Source organism: Notamacropus eugenii, chromosome 2, assembly GCF_028372415.1.
Source record: "Notamacropus eugenii isolate mMacEug1 chromosome 2, mMacEug1.pri_v2, whole genome shotgun sequence".
In the NCBI taxonomy this organism is placed as follows: Eukaryota; Metazoa; Chordata; class Mammalia; order Diprotodontia; family Macropodidae; genus Notamacropus; species Notamacropus eugenii.
The window spans coordinates 415,113,165-415,130,947 of NC_092873.1; the positions used below are offsets into that span (position 1 = coordinate 415,113,165).

Sequence of the window (17,783 nt, forward strand, 5' to 3'; positions counted from 1 at the left end):
GCCCTGGGGTCAGGTCAGAAGGACCTGAGTTCAAATCCATCATCACAGACTTATTAACTGTGTGACCCTGGGCTTAACTCTGATTACCTCCAAAAAGAAAAAGGGGGAAAATAGCTGGTACTCATGCCCCTAGTTAGAGACTAAAATTCTCTAATAATGGGTGGAGTTCCCAACCCTGCCCTAGAGGAAAGGTCCCTCTCTCAGATGTGGCTACTATTACGCTTTCATGAAGCAAATAAAAGAATACCTAGTATCTTAAGGACAGGGCCAACCTGGAAGGTTGTTTATGGTGTTTATAAGAAATGATATTAAATCTAGCAATTGTATTCTTTAAGAAAATTTAAAAGGACACAGTTAAGTGGAAATAACTCTGGGGCCAAGGTAGGGCCTGTATGTTCCTCTTAGCTGGCTTGTTTTTCTCAAGACTCCTGCTATTGGGGCTAGCACCCATGATAAAAACCTATTCTCTCTCTCTCCCTTTCTCTTCCCTCCCTCTTTACCCCCCTCCCTCCCTCTCTTCTTCCCTCTCTCAATTTGTCTATTTAGAGAGAAGTCATCTCTCATGGTCTTGCAGAAGGAAACTTCATATGTCACAGACATGGACTGCTGCTATGGGCCTGCTACTTCCATGAGATGTCTGACTCTCCTAAGAGTCCCAAGCCTTAGTCCATATGTGAAAAACCTCCCTCCTCCTGGCTAAGGGCTATGTTAGTGTCCTTTCTTTCCAAACTGGGAAGGACAAAAAATCCTAGGGTTTTTGTGACCAGCCATCACTTTGCCAGAGGTTGTTATAACTACTTGCTTCTCAGTTCACAGTTCCTCTTCCTTAGCAACCTTATGGGACAAAAGCCATAAGCTCCATGTATCATGGCACCATTCTTGTGTTTGTTCTATGTTCTCAAAGAGTACCATGACATCAGGGAGATGATGACATGACTGGCAGTTGACTTTGATGTGAGTGAGGGACGACTGTGCAAGGTCACCAGCCTCACTTTCTCCTCCAGAGCTATCTATCTGGATCCAGTGACCATATATTCCTCATGGTACCATGAATGTTTCTGGATGATCTCTCAATGCAATTTCAAACAGGGATGTTTCATTGTAGAAGTATGTTCTCCCTTGAGTCTGGCTCTTGACGTTTCTAGAGATGTATTTTGTTGGACAGAATGTTAGATCAAAATCCACTAGAGAACATACTTTTACTGTAAAGTTCTGATACATTTAATTTGGGATCTAAGGTGAATGTCTGCCCCTGTAGCGGCTGGAGATTATTAAACAATTATTTGTTTCCCTGTTGTCTGCCTTCCTTACAGTGGTCATGTTTAATGAAAAGCTTTGCTAGGATTTTTGATTGGCGTGTGTGTTTGTTTAGTGACATTTTATCTACACTGAAAGGCAAAGAATACTTTCCTTCCCCACAGAGAATTAGACAATAAAATGAGTCTTTTGAAGGAAAAGAGTAGAAAACCGTACTTTCTATCATTCTATTAATGCAACTCCCCTAGCTTCCAATATGACCTCACATGTAACACATGTATACATATATATGCATATATAATTTTGACCTATTTAACTAGTGAACTTTTCAAAAATTATGGTAGGTAGCCCTAGGTGACACAGCTGAGCTTGGAGTCAGGAAGACGAGTTCAAACTATGCTTCAAACACTTACTAGCCAGCCATCTGACCTCTCAGCAAATCATCTTGGTTGCCTGCTTCAGTTTCTTCATTTGTAAAATGATGGAGTTGGCTTTGATGGCTTTAAGATTCCTTCCAGTTCTCATCTATGACCCCTATGACTGGTGGGTATAGATAGGATATAGAGAAGGTTCCCAAAGCAGGATTCAAAGCACCCCTGTGGTATGTCTACACCAGCAGATCCAGTGATCCAGGATGGTGATTATGCCAGAGCAATAAAGGTGTCCTGTGTAATTGTCAGGAGAATAAGTTGGGAGAAAGCCAGGACTCACAGTTGTATGTGGACTGGAGTGCAGGCTGGTGGGCTCTAGAGTACTTTGGCCCTGAGGGGTCCCAGGGTGCTCCTCCCTCAGATGCAGCTTGGGTCTTTGGGCATCCCCCCCTTCACTTGCTCTGGCCTTCAATCATGCCAGGTTAGGTCAGCCCCTCAGAGTGAGTCCAGTCTAGGGTAGTAGTTCCATTAGGCTGAAATTGGAAGCTATCCTTGTTTTCATTGTTTGGTTATGGCAAATCTAACAAGATTCTTCAACCCTGAGAGGAAAACTAACCTATTCCAATGATTAAAACCTAACAGGAGACAAAAGCTCATAAGCACCTTCCTAGGGTAAAAGAGAGCATTCAATTCCTTTTTGTCCTGTATGTAGGCTATAAGGTCTTCCTATGAACTAGAACCTTTTCTCCATATTTTCTTATGTTTGTTGAAAGACAAATTGCCAGGCTGTGTTTGGCATCTCATGATGTTGAGGGTATGCTAATAAGCAGGGGCCTAAGATATTTTGAAAATAAAGAGACACTTTATCATGAAGCCAAACAGAGAGGAAATTCCATTTATAAAAATTAAAAGGAGGGTCTGTAGAAACTGCTAGAGGCCAGATTGTGTTTCTGGGAAAAAGATGGGCCTGGCTGGTGTAGTGTAAAAGGACAGACTTTTCCCCTTGTCTCTTCATTCGTTGTCAGGAAGTCACTTATCCACTCAATTCGCAGTCTCTAAAATGAGGGAGTATTTGCTCTTAAATTAAAGATGTTATAAAAGGTGTGTGTGTGTGTGTGTGTGTGTGTGTGTGTGTGTGTGTGTGTGTGTGTGTTTTAAAGAATATAACAGAGTAAGCTAAAATTAATAGAAACAAGAAATTTTTTTTGTTACGTACCTTTTCTTTCTTGACAGATATGGCTTAGCATATGAACCTATTAATCCTAAATGACTTTGCCCACAGTCACATAGGATTTGAGCCCAGATCGTCTGACTTCCGCTGTAGCATAAAACTTGCTGCCTGCCTCTCGCTAGCCTAGCCCTCTTTTGAGGATGCTCTGGTCTTTTATTTTCTCCCTTTCACAGACCCTTTCAGCCCAGTCCCCTTTGGGTCCCTAAGGTGCTGTAGAAAGAATGTAGAAAACATTCAGGCACTCTGATCTCTCTCAAAACGTCTGCTAAATTTGGGGTACCTCAGAGCCCTTGAAGTTAGAATCTGCCACCTATAAAAGTCTTCTACTTGTTAAATCACCCCAAAGCTGGTTAATTGTTGTCCTTGTGGAAAATTACACAGGATTGTCATCAGCTGTTGCTTCTGGCCTTGCTTTCTTTTCTAATGTAAATAAATGAGGTAACAGATTTAAAGGAACAGGCTATATTTACACATATCTCAACTATCCTCTCAAACAGTCTGCCCATGTTGTTCAAATATTATCATAATATATTTGTTGTGCCTGACATATCAGCCATTAAATCTTCATTTGGAAATGACAGATGGAGAATTAATATTGAAAGACCATCTACGATAAGGGGACTGGGCTAGGCAGCTGTCATGTGGTGGTGGTGGTGGTGGTGGTGCTGGTGCTGGTGCTGGTGCTGGTGCTGGTGCTGGTGCTGATGTGGGGAGGCTGTTCTTCTACACTGAAACATTTTGGAGAGATTGTCAAAATATGCTTGTCTAAAGCAATCTAAATCAAGTACATGAAAGCTTACGGTAAGGATAAACCATTAGGAATAACAGCTAAATGGTTTTATTTGAAGAATTTCCTCATTTACTAAAGACAATTGCTGTAAGGGATATCAGCCTGTCTTGGTTATAACACAAAATAATAAGCATGAAGGAGAGACAACCTTGTGTGTGTGTGTGTGTGTGTGTGTGTGTGTGTGTGTGTGTGTGTGCTTGCTTGTGTTTTATATTCACCATTTATATCAAAGCCTTACTTAGTTTCTCAGCCAGGCTGGTATCCTTTACAGCATCAGAAATATTGGTAAAAATATAATTCTTTCTGTAGCTGTAGTGCAAAGTCCTATACGAAGTGATATTATGTCAATTCCATCCCTCCATTAGAGCCTGGGTGCCTGCAGTCCAGTGCAGACCACATCCAGATGGGTGTGGTTAGGAGGGAGAGAAAATGAATGAGCATTGGATAAACACATAAATAGTGCATTTTGCATAAGGTATAGAATAAGGAGCCCAGGAAGAGAAAAGCCCTGGGAGCTTTCAGTAAAAGTAGGGTACAGGGGAATATGTTCCATGGGAACAGATAGGAAAAAAGGAGGCATTAAAAGTTATGCACTAAGGAAGGGACAAAGCATTTATGAAGCACCTACTGTGTACCGAGTACTCTGTTAAGCACTTTAGAAGCATTATCTCATCTGATATTCATAACAACCCTAAGAGGTAGAAGCTGTTATTAATGCCCCTTTTACAGCTGAGGAAACTGAAGCAAACTGGAGTTAGGTGACTTGCCCAAACTATTAAGTATCTGAGTTTGGATTTGCGGTCAAGTTTTCTAGGCTCAGTGCTCTATCTATTGTGTCACCAAGTTGCCTCTGATTTTGCAAAATATCCAACTGGCAACTGGAGAGTTTGACTTCTAGTGGTGGCTCAGTGGATGAAACTGCCTATGATTCCAAGTTCAGTTTTCATGTACTTCCAGTCACACAGCCCCCTCACCCCCAATCTCACAGAGTTTGAAGTAAAAAAGACAACTGAAAGGTAAAGAACATGAGCCTCATCAAAGGAGATTCTCTAAAGTAGTCCCCTCACAAAGAGAACCAGATGGTGTAACAGATAGAATTCTGGAGTCTAGAAGACTTAAGTTCAAATCCCACCTCAGACATTGACTTAACCATTTGGCCCTGAGGAAGTCATATAACTGTGTCCAGCCTCAGTTTCCTCATCTTTAAAATGGGGATAATAATAGCATCTACCTCACAGGGTTATGAGAGATAATATATTTAAGAGTGTTTTGCAAACCTGAAAGCTCTATAATAATAATTATTATTGTTTTTATTTTTCTACATTAGTATCTTTTGCCTGCAGTGCCTTGTGATAAGAGTTTACATAATATTAACCAATATTTTTAGAGCCTTTAAGTTTTGCAAAGCACTTTATATGTGTGTTATCTCATTTGATATAGCAATATTTTAATTTGTGTGTGGTTATTGTCCCCATTTTATAGAAGAGGAAACTGAGACAGAGGTTAACTTGCTGAGTGTCATAGAGTGGGTGAATGTATAGCCTAAATTCCAAACAGTTCTTGATTTCAGGTACTTTAATAACTATATCATACTGTCTCTCCATCCCTGGTTATTGATCTTTGAGTTGGTGACTTTTTTTTTTTCCTTTCTTTCCGTTTATCTGATTCCTCCCTATCCTCAAGACCCATTTGAAATCCTAGCTCTTCTGTGAAGTTTACTCTGAGTATCCCAACTCACGATCATCTGTTACTCTCTCCTAGAGACGTATAGGTGGTGCACTGAATAGAGCTCAGGGACTGGAATCAGGAAGATATGAGTTCAAATCTAGCCTCAGTCACTTAATAGCTGTGTGACCCTAGGCAAGTCACTTGACCTCTATTTGCATCAGTTGCCTTAATTGTTAAAAAGGGATAATAATAGCAATTACTTCCCAGAGCTGTAGTGGAAATCAAATGAGATAATATTTATAAAGTACTTAAGCACATAATAGATACTTAATAGATACATAATAGATACCTTCCTTCCTTCCTTCCTTCCTTCCTTCCTTCCTTCCTTCCTTCCTTCCTTCCTTCCTTCCTTCCTTCCTTCCTTCCTTCCTTCCTTCCTTTTCTGAACTGCTATAATACTTTGGCACTGAATCGGCACTTCTGAGGAACCTATATCATAGGATTTCCTTTTACTCATGCAGGCAATTTATAAATGACCTGGTTGTATATTCAGATACAAAAAGAACTTCAAAGGTCAACTGGTCTAACTCCCTTATTTTACAGATGTGAAAACTGAGGCCCATAGAAGTTAAGCGATTTGTCCATGATCCACACAGTAATCAATAGGGGCAGGATTTGAATTCAGGTCTTCCTTCTTCAAATCTAGCAATCTTTCTAGAACATTCAAGACTAGGGAATTACTTGAAGCACAGTTAGGCTGAGTAACTAATCCAGGGTCACACAGCTAATAAGAATCAGATTTGAAATTTGAATCAAGGTTTTTTGACTTCAAATCCAGTGCTCAGCCCATTAATTTGCAATAGCATCTCTGGCAACAAACATCCAGGAGAAATTCACTTTACATGCTACTTTCACTTAACATTTCTATTTCTTGCTCCTCTTGGGAAGTCTTTGGAAATTGCTTACTTTCCAGCTTAGCATTGAATTCATGAGTTTATGTTTAAAAGTTCTATCCATATTTAACACATGGAAGTGATTTTTGTTTCATATATTCACAGCGGTTTCTTAAACTCACTATATAGAGAAGACTTGCTTTCAATACATCACTAAATGTTCTCAGGAAGCATCAGTTCCACTGCCACACATTTGCTTTGTCAAGGAGTTTCAAATTCAGTGGAACAATCCATCTCATTACACAAAGTGGGGAGAAGCTCCTCAGGAGTGCCCCAAAGTGCCTTGCTGTTGGTCCTTAGAAATAGGGTAAAGCAGCTCTAGCTGAGCTGCTCATCCTTAGAAAACATTTGTGCTGATAACTGTCAAGTAGAAGGAAAGGAGAGCCCCTGTGGCCAGAACCATAGACTTTCATTTTTAAAACAAAATCTTGTTAAAAAGCCATCCATCCAAAGATAGCCTTGAGGACCATTTTCCTGCAAACTAAGTAAAGTTGGATTTTAACCTTTCAGGAAGGGGGCAGTATTTGTTTTCTTAGGTTTTTTAACTGTTTTTTTTCTCATTTTCTAATGCTAAATAAAACAGGTCAGATTTCCTGATGGTCACCCTGTTTTAAAAGGGAAAGCTTGGTCTTTATTTAGGACCTTTGCCATAAACTTAAAAAAAACACAAGACTTTAAACCTTCCCATAGTTCCAGGGAGGTGTTCCTGAAATTATTTGTGATACACTGGCTTTTACATACTATGATAATGATAATAGTAGCTAACATTTAGATAACTCTTTAAAGTTTACAGTCACAAATATTTGGCTGGTTTTTAATACATATATATATACTTCTAGTAGAAATTATTAAGAGAAGGGAGTGAGAGAATAGATTTTCTTCTACTCTACTACTTCCCCATAGAAATTTTCAAAAATCATAAAAATCCTTAGATCCTACCTAATTTCTTCATTCCCACTTTCATCCCTTCCACCTACTCTTCGTTTTTACTATGCCCACATAAAAAGAAACCTTTTGTGTGTGTGTGTGGGCACTTATCATACACTCTCATGTTTGGAAGAGGAACTCCAGAAACCATCTAGAACAGCATAGGCTTGAACAAGAATCATCTTCCAACCTATTTTTCTTCCCTGCCTCTTTCATATGCATGCATATGTGTGTTCACATTAATATGTTTCAATTTACTTAAATGAAAATGGATGAGAAGTTTAGGGTGACTAAACTGTAGAATATTTCCCTGGACCCTTCAGTGAGTATCTCCCTACTCAGCCAGTATGTTTTCTCCATATTTTCCACTGACCCCCACCTTTCACCTTTTTCTCTCACCAAGTATATCCAGTGTGTGTAGGGCTCCATATGGCCTCAACATAAAATGTATATGCACATACTCCAAACGATATGGTGTATTCCTTTGGTATCTGTCATGCCTGGTCTCCTTCTGCCCTACCGGATCTCCCAGCCCCCCTCCCGCCCTGTAGGCAAATGGAGGGCCCAAGCCACCTGTTCACATTACATCATTGGCTCCCCAGAACACAGTTGTACCAAAGTCTTTAAACAGAGTAGTTCTTCTTGTATTGTTTGCACTCAAAGAGCTGATATCATGCCAACTGATGTCATTGTGTGTCTTTGTGTAACTGCTATGGCAACTGGGCAGGTGGGGAGCCTCGAGCTGATGTCATCGGGAAAAGAGGTATAGAAAGGGAATTTGAAAAAGCTGTACACAGCTTTTGAGTGTGAGTTGTTTGGGGTGGGGGTTGTATTTTGGTGTGTGGGTATGTTGTTCCCTTTTAAAGATTATTCTCTTTAAGATATAACACAGCTTCAGTGCACTAAATAATAGAAGCCCAGACACTTTTTTCCCCCTTGGCCTTTAGAATTTGTGTGTAGCTTGTTTTCGATCAGACCTTATTCACATCAGATGCAGAAAAGTGTGCTTTTTCATTCTTCATTCTTCAAAGAAAGTGGATGAGGATCTAAACTATGAATGCCTGGTGGGAAGTACTTAGTTGAATTCCATGAGAGACAGACTAAGCAGGTTTTTGTAATTATTTAGAGGTCCTCCAGTGGGTGGTTATGGTAAGTGATTGATTTTTTTGAGATTGATAGAGCAAAGAGACAGAGAGGGAGACATAGAAAGAGAACTCTTACAGAAAGGGTTTTTTTCCCTTTCTGAATTTCCTCCACCCTTCTTTCTCTTTAAAAAATTCTGTTTGGGACTATCTTTATGACCAGTGTTATCTTGGCAAGTGGAATAGTGATATTCATGATTGGAAGAATCTAAATATGGAAGCCAATTACAACTCCAGTGTATTTTCAGTACATCTACTTTCTTCGTTTTCCAAGTAAAAGCTGGTTTATTTTTCTTTATTTTTGAATGAGTTCAGTAATTATAACATTGACCCTTCATGTTTTTTTGGGAGAGTTATCACCTGGAATAAAGTGTCTTTTCCATTTTCTTCTCTATTTCACCTTATCTCTTACCAGTTTTATTGGTATCTGCATTCTAAGATATTGTCTAGGTTTTATTTTGTGCTTCCTGGATGGGTTACTGTAGATGAAACTTGAAAGAGAAAGACTGTGGAACTTGCATTAGGTTCAGAAACTGATGAGGTAATAGGTTTTCCAAATTGATTTTTAACCTAACTATATCCTCTTAGTTCCTTCACCTACCACCTATATTTTGTTGGTATTATCAAGGCAGTTGGGCATCATTATATCTAAGACATGTAAACTCTTGTATTCTCTCTATGTGTTAAGTACTTTAGGGAGCTGTCAATAGATGTGTTCTGTATTTAATTCTGGGTTGCTACACTTACCATTTTCTTTTGATTCACAGAACTGTCTCGATCTGATAGAATATATATTAGGTATCCATCTGACTGTACATGACAATCACATATCCATTTTTTTTCTCCATGAAGATTTTCTATCTCCATTGGAAGTTAAGGTAGATAAAATCCATAAGAGAAAAGTAGAAAATGCTGTAAAGAAGAGAATCTTGGAGAGTAGTGTCCTCTTTTCATCTCTCCCCCCTCCTCCATTCATGGATAGAAAAAAAGAATGCTTAGAATTTGGCCACCTCCATGAAAGGAACAGAATGGATACTTCAATGCTAGGTGGTAATATACAGGGAGGTAGACTTTTGCTATTTACTCCTGGCCTCTAAAATTATACATCTCCTTTAGGCTATGGGCAAAATAAAATGGAGACAAATCATCGTTTGGAGGACACAACTTAGGCACCTAAGAAGTATTTTTAGTAGGAAGGATGCTGTGGTTTATAGGTGTAGTACAATAGAAAGGTCAGTGGCCTTTTAATCAAGAGCTTTGAGTTCAAATTTTAGTTCTGGCACAGACCAGATGTGATTATGTGCAAATTATTTAAACAATTTAAATGTCAGTTTTTTCATCCGTAAAATAGTTGCACATAGATGCTCATATAAAGAAAGATCTTGGCAAAAACTCTCCAGATATACGTGAATTGTTGTTATTGTCAAATAACAAATGATTGTTGAAATGAATTTGGAAGGTAATTGAAACATGAAAAATGACAGTTCTTATCCTTGAGGAGCTTAAAATCCATTGGAGAGATACAACTTGCAAAACTGAGTCCAAATGTGGCTCGAAATTGAGTGTGATAAGGGTAGATATGCACCCTGTGAAAGCATCCAGTAAAACTCATGACTGAATACTTTCCTTTTGCATTCTTACTGTTTTTACTTTATTTTATACATGTATATAAATATCAGTTGTCGTCTAAAAACTCATATCCATTTCATGGGACCAGAAGAAAAAAAGATTTCCACAATTTAAAGAAATCTAATGAGTTTCCATTTGAATTTGTCTTCTTCCCCTTCCCTTTCTAGGTGGACTCAGTAGTTTTAAGCAGAACCATGAAAACCTCTGTGATAGCTCTCTCCAGCTGCAGGAGTGCCCAGAGGGTGGGGGGGGAGCATCTGCAGCCTCCAGCGTGCTACCTCAGCCCCTCCCCCCCACCACCCCTGACATTGAGAATGCAGAGCTGACCCCCATCCTGCCCTGCTTGTTCCTCGGCAATGAACATGATGCTCAGGACCTGGACACCATGCAGCGCCTGAACATCGGCTACATCATCAACGTCACCACCCACCTCCCCCTCTACCACTACGAGAAGGGCTTGTTTAACTACAAACGTCTGCCTGCCACCGACAGCAACAAACAGAACCTGAGGCAGTACTTTGAAGAGGCTTTTGAGTTCATTGGTAACTATTTCCTCTGGGCATTCCTTTACCTCTTTCTCTTATGTTTCTTCTTTAAGGGCAGGGTTATCAATTGTCTGGATTCCAAGAATTCCCTTTTCCTCTTTCTTTCCCTCCTCCCTTCCTCTCTCCTTCCCTCCTCCTTCCTCCCTTTCTTCCTTCCTCCCTCCCTCCATTCCCTCCTCCCTTCCTCCCTTCTTTCCTTCCTCTCCTGCCTCTATACACTCAAAAGGAGCAAGAACCAGAACTAGGCCAGGACAATTAGGGCCTTGACCCAGGGTACCAGAATTTAGGGGATATTGCAAAAAAATACTTGTTCCCCTCCTCACCACCGTGGCAACAACTAAGCTAATTAATAATTAGAGAAAATGGAAAGCCATCAGACAGTATGCTTCCTCCCTTTATTTCTCCCCCTAGCTCGCCCCATCTCAGTTCCTTCCCTCCCATCTTTCCCAGTCTCTGCCCAAGACTGGGGGTGGGGGATATAGAATCTTTCCTTCTCCTCATCTGACTTTGTCTTGAAAAGTTGATTTAACATTTCTGCTGCTTGTTCCTATCACCCACATATCCAATTATGGTTCTGAAAGGGAGTTATCCTGAATATTACCCTCAAAAATCAAATTCAGACTTGTTCAGATAGCAAAAGGCCAATTCATCTATAATAAGAGGTGACTGAATGATCTACAAGTGAGATGAGAAGTACATCTAAGAGGATAATAACAACAACAAATCAGAGGGTTCATAAAGATAGCCTTGTGAGGTTGGTAGAATATGTAGTATTTCTGTTTTACAAATGAAGAAAATGGGACTCAGAGAGGTGTAATTATGACTTGCCAAAAGTCACAGGGCACAAAATACTCCATCTCCCAGCATTTTCACTAGCTGTTGTCCATGCCTGATATTTTCTCTCCCCCTCATCTCCTCCTCTTAGTTTCTTCTTTAGCTTCAATTCTCAGCTAAAGTCTGATCTTCTGCAAGAAGCCTTGCTCAGTATCCATCAAAGACCTCCACCCAGTTTACCCTATATTTCTCTTAGTTGTTCCTCAAGGAGTCTGTGGGCTTCTTGAGATCCGGGACTGATTATCACCCATCTTTGTATCCCAGGTGCTTAGCAGTGCCCAGCATCTAGTAGGTGACTTAATCAATGCTCACTGGTTTGACCAGTTAAATATCAGGATTAGGATTCTAAGTCTCTTGACTCCAAATCCAAGGATCTATCAATTATCCCCAGTCCATCAACAAGCATTGATTCTAAGTGTCTGCACTATGCCAGGCATGGTGCTCAGTGCTGGGGATATAAATATATAGAATGAGACAGTTTCTACTAGCACAGTGTTTTGTAGGCTACTGCTGATCTGGATCCCTAGTGGGCTACAAAATCCAGGGATTCATATATCCCTTCACTTCAACATGTTCTTGCCAAGGGTAACATATCTGATACTGTTCCTCCTCTGGAACATGAGGAAGGGCAGGGAAGGAAAGACTCCTGCCTATCTTTTTCCCATCTTACCTTCTTTTGGCTAAATTTTTATTTGCCCAGTGGTTTTTACTTCCCTAGCATAAGTTCCTAGAGCACTGCTTGACAGGAAAGGGAGGCCCCGGGCAGGGTCCCATTTGTTTAAGCTCAGTTCTAAGAAGTCTTGCAGGAATGTTAATGGGGCTGTGGTGTTTGTATGGGTTTCCTCTTTTAGTTGCCAAGGGTTTGGTTTTCATCTTTGAAAAGGTGGTGGCCTAGCACAGAAGAGGTGTGAATCTTAGTCCTGGTGAGGAGGTTTCACAGTTCTTTTGCTTGGTTAAGTAGGGACACACAACAAATAGAAAAGAAGAATACCTTTAGGGAGCTATTGCAGTATCCAAAGACAGAGAATGAATGCATGAATGGAAAAAAAATTAAGTGCTTATTTTGGCTAAAAGGGAGTACTATTGGCAGCAAAGTTTCTAGATGTTCTATGGTTAGAAAAGAGATCAGTCTTTAGATGAAGGTGGGGAAAGGGGACACACACACTGGTATCCAAAATGCTATAGTCAGTAGCAAGTCTTTATCATGTTAAGAAAAAAATAATATATGCATGGTATTCCTTTATTATGAAAATCAGAGCCATTTTTTAAGAGCTGTTTTTTTTTCCTTTCTTGCTTTCATTTTCCTTGTATTTAAAATCATAGATTGTTAGAACTGAGAGATGAGCTCATTCACATCTCCCTTCCCTCAATTCCAAATTAAAGAAACTGAGGCCCAAAGAATTTTTGGCAGGTCAAAGTCATCACAGAAGACTATTGTGGCAGAGCTGGGATTCCTCACTGAACCATGCAACAATGCTTGTACCCCATCCACAAGTGCTCATTTTAAGCACTATACTCACTCCAGCAGTGGTTAGTAATTGGTAATTTATAGTCTTCTCCTTTTAGTTTTACTAAGCCATACTTAATTGTGGTTACACAGAAACTTTCAGTTCCTTTCTTGACCATACTGGAGCCAAGTTTTGAGCCCTGAGGACATTCTACATTCTGGCTTTGAGTAAGAAGGGTTTCATCATCAAGATGTAGGTGAAAAATAGACTGATGTGTGGCTGATGATATAGTCTGGCTTAATTAGGGCAGATGAGAAGCATGAGGAAATTGTTTTCATTGCATTGGGTTAGCCAGTCAAACCTGGATAATTTATAGAACTGGAAAAGCTTTGAGCGGGAGAGGGAGAGGAGGAGAGAATCATCCTAGAGCATATATACCTCAAGCTAGTTAATAAATCAACTGATAAATTAACATTGGAAAGCATTTAAAAGGACCACCTGGAATAGAGCTGGAAAATAGAAAGTCAAAGGTGGGGGAAATAAATTGAAGAATGACCTGAACCATAGCTTATATGGATACAGGGGGCTATTAATTGTTTGACCCATGAGTAAATCTTGAGATAAGTAATCCTGACCACAATCCTGTTCCCTCACCTCAAATTTTGTTCTTTCAATTTGAGGCAGCAAAAACCAATTTTATTTGCTAAATGCTTTAAAAGTCTAGCAGTACAAGAAAGCAAGAAAAAAAACCCAGCATACAGAGGATGCATTTTAAAATGCATGGTTCTCACTGTCTCATCTATGGTTTTTAAAATAAAAATTAGGTTTGGAGGAACTGATTAGATTTTTGAAGGCCAATAGGATTTGCTTAAGGAAATCACATCCTGATATCCCCTCTTTTGTCATGCTACTTCTCAAACTGACATTCAAGGAAGTTTCCTTGATTTTCAGTCTTTAGTGAAGATACTGCCTAAGTACCCACAATTGTTTTATATTTTATTTTTATTGATATACATTTTTGTGTCATGTTTATATTTTAGTGTTTCTCTTTCCCCTTCCCCTTCCTAGGCAGCCACTCTTTTTAACAAAAATTTTTAAAGGAGACCCAGTCTTACTTTTGAGTCTTCATTTTTTCTGATAATGTACTCAATGGTGCTTCTCTCTGTTTCTGTGGCATTTGTACTATGGCTTAGTTTCTTCCTTCCTTCATTCATAAAACACGAATTAAGCACCGACTATACAGAGATACTACACTAGGGTCTGGGGTGATAAGAAAGTTTTGAAAAGACAATGTCTCTTGACCTTGTGTAGCTTCCTGTTGGCATGATATACATGCAAGCACATGTGTAGGCAAGCATTTTGTTCTTGTCATTTAGTCGGTTAAGTCATGTCCAACTCTTCATGATTTCTTTTGGGGTTTTCTTGGCAAAGATACTGAAATGGTTTGAAATTGCCTCCTCCAGCTCATTTTACAAATGAGGAAACTGAGGTCAACAGGGTTAAGTAACTTACCCAGGATCAAACAGCTGGGAAGCATCTCAGATTGGATTTGAACTCAGGAAGAAAAGATGAATCTTTCTAACTCCAGACGGAGCACTCTATCCACTGAGCCCTTTAGCGGATATTTGAGTGAATCAGTCATGGTAATCCACTCCAGTGTCTCGCTCAGCCACCGTTGCCATCGCCTACTTGATGAAGCACACCCCGGATGACCATGAGTGATGCAAATCACTGTGTATACACAAAAAGTCATAGAGTAGCTTTTCAAGTCTCCCTTCATTTCAGAACCAGTTTAATGTTCTGAAAAGTTCTAAAAAAAAAAAAATCACTTTTTTTAAAGATGAAATTTTTATCCCTTTCCTTAACAAGTAATAAGGGGAGGGGGAATCTTTTTTTTTAAAAAATCACTTAGGATTAAGTAGCTGCTGTGTGCCAGACATTGTCTTTGTTGCTAGAGATATAAAGATTACAAATATTATGTCTGCCACATCTATATAGGCCTAAAGCTGCCCTTAAGTAGGTAAATAGATTAAAAAAAAAACAACCAATTATTAGTAAGGCGACAGCATAACAAAATGGAAAGAATATCATCATTAGAGTCAGAGGACTTGGATTCATATTCTGGCTCTTCCAATACCTGTTTGACCCTCAGCAAGTTAATTAACCTCTCTGTACCTTTTTCCTTATCTGGGAAAAAGAAATAGAACTGTAAGGGACTGGAGAAGTCACATAGCCCAGCCTCCTTAATGTTCTTGTGAAGGACATTATAAACTAGTGGGAAAACTACAGATGCTGCTATGGCTAATGGGCAACATCCTGTGATAGCTAAAAGCAATATGAGGATATTTGGTGAGCCCAATGTCAGTTTCTAACTCAAGGGCACCCTGAAAGTCAATGCAACCAAAATAACTAGTCTCCCGAGGTCTCTACACCCTACTCACCATTGTCTGAAATATTAAGGCATTCCAAACGGTAATGTCAAAAACTATTCTATGTATACTTGGGCAGAGCTTGTGGGGACAACCTATCCTACAATTGCTACTACTTATATAGCAAATTGTATTTTCCCCCCAATATGTGAAAAAAACCCACATTTCAGTTCTTTTCTCATACTCCTGTTATGCTCAATTGCTTTTCTTCATAAATTCTCATAGACATAGAATTTTATTCTACTACTGTTGCTAATTTCAGCTTTGTCTGGTTTCTGGCTGCATGAGGGAGTGGGAAACTGTGATTTCATCAATATGGGGAACTCTTTACATGGAAATTCCTTCTACCACTGCTGGTCAGCAACTCATCTGTAATTTGTTAATTAACAGAATTGTCAGGGTCACTGAGAGTCTGTGACTTACTTGTAATTACACAACTCACATGTGTCAAAAGCAAAACTTGAACTCAGGTTTTTTCTGACTGTATGTCCAATCTTCTGTCCTTCATGTCATCTCTCTCATTGGGATATGATTACTAAGTTATGTACTTGCTTTCGAAACTGTTCTAATTATGCTATTTTTTTTTAATGGAGCTCACACTCAGATAAGAGTAAACACCATCCTCTTCTTCCTTCCCCTCTATTCCCACTCTCTTTTTCAGAGGAAGCTCACCAGTGTGGGAAAGGACTTCTCATCCATTGCCAGGCAGGAGTATCTCGCTCGGCCACCATTGTCATCGCCTACTTGATGAAGCACACTCGGATGACCATGACTGATGCTTATAAATTTGTCAAAGGCAAACGACCAATTATTTCTCCCAACCTTAACTTTATGGGGCAGTTGTTGGAGTTTGAAGAAGACCTCAATAATGGAGTGACGCCAAGAATCCTTACGCCAAAGCTCATTGGAGTGGAGACAGTTGTGTGACCACCGTGTGATGTTATTCGTTTGATTTGGAAGAAGGGTGGGTTGAGGTTGTTTATTATTATTATAATTATTATTAATATTCTTTTTGAGATTGGGGGTAAAGTTTGTTAGTTAAACAAACGTTTAAATCCTTTTTATTTTTAGTAAGTGTGAGAACAATTTCACATTGGATGACATTGAGATTCACATCCCACAAATTCATCAAAAAACAGGGAAACTAAAGAGGTCACATTAAAAAAATGGTAGAAACAAAACAGCACTTTGTATTGTTGTACCACCTGAATTCCTGACCCCCATTCTATCTCCTTTTTTCAGCTACTTGTAGACTTTCTGGCTCAGTAGTCTGTGCAGGTTCATAGACCCAATAAATTACTTAAAAATTAAAAAAAAAATTAAATAGCCAAAATTAAGCATTAAAGACACTGAAACAAAAAAGCCTTGATTCTGCCAAGGCTGTGGATGCAGAAAACACAAACCAAACCCAGCTGTGGTGATCAGTAAAAAGAAAGTATCAAGACAGCTTTAATCGCCTAAAGAACCCTTCACTCACTCTTTTAAAGAGATAAATGGTACTGTTGATTATGTTTGCTTCATATGCTGAGATTGGGGTTTTTTTTTTGTTTTTTGTTTTGGTTTTTTTCCTCTCTTGGGTTTAAAAGGTTTCTAAATAACAAGGAACTTGACCATCACGCCACATGCTTTCATCGGCTTCTTGTGCAATAATGAAATATTTTGAGTGTGCAAACCAGTTAGAGCTGGCTCTTTAATAATACAGGTAGGACAAACATGGTCAGCTTGGATTTAGGAAGGAGTAAAACAGAAGCAATGACCTTTGATTCCCCCCTTTCCTTTGTTCTCTTGATTTGACTCTGGTTACAGTGCCATAAACCTTGTTACATATGTATATCAGAATGTACAAAAAAAGACAAAAATTTATTTAAAAATATTTTTCGCACAAAATATTGGTGTGTTTCTGTTGTCTATGTAAAAAAAATAATTTTGATTATAAAAATGAAAATTCTTTTGGCATCTGTGTCCCTTTTTCTTGGTTTTCCCCTACCTCATATCTCTTGCCTTCCCATATCTCCTACCTTGTAGTTTGCTTCACAGGTAATAGGGTTAAAATACACACACACACACACACACACACACACACACACGTATATATCTATATATCTTTGGAGCAAGCAGAGATGAAGAAAGAAAAAAAAATAAGCTATATTGCCTCAGGGTGTTGGGGTGTATGTGAAGGAGGAGAAGAGTGTTTGAGGACTGTGTGTGTGTGTGTGTGTGTGTGTGTGTGTGTATGTGGGTATGTACACACTCACCCTCCTTTTTCTTTTGTGAGGGTGAGTCTTCTCTTTTCAGAATGCTGTGTATTCCTACCTAAATCTTCTTTGGTCATGGACACCCATGACCGTTTTGAGCCCCTGAGCTGATATTTCATTTCTTCTGGGACTCAGTGACCTAGTATTTAAATGAAAAGTTCCATACTCCAATTCTAACAACAGAATAGTGACAAACCTTCCATCAAGGACAATCTTCCCATCTGGTCAGATCACAGGGCTGGGGGTAATGATGCTCTCTCTGGGTACATTTTGCTCTCATTTGGTTCTTTGGCGGTGTTTATCC

At 39.3% G+C, this 17,783-nt stretch overlaps 1 protein-coding gene across 2 annotated transcripts in view; it reads left to right on the plus strand.

Annotated features, from left to right (window-relative positions):
* DUSP10 (dual specificity phosphatase 10) overlaps positions 1–17,180 on the plus strand; it is a 45,750-nt gene extending 28,570 nt beyond the window's left edge. For both annotated transcript variants that reach the window (XM_072647785.1, XM_072647786.1), the window contains exons 3-4: positions 10,136–10,510; positions 15,886–17,180. In XM_072647785.1, the coding sequence (XP_072503886.1) occupies positions 10,136–10,510; positions 15,886–16,151 (641 nt within the window). In that variant the 3' untranslated portion in view covers positions 16,152–17,180. The remainder of the gene's footprint in view (positions 1–10,135; positions 10,511–15,885) is intronic.
* The last annotated feature ends 603 nt before the right edge of the window (positions 17,181–17,783 follow it).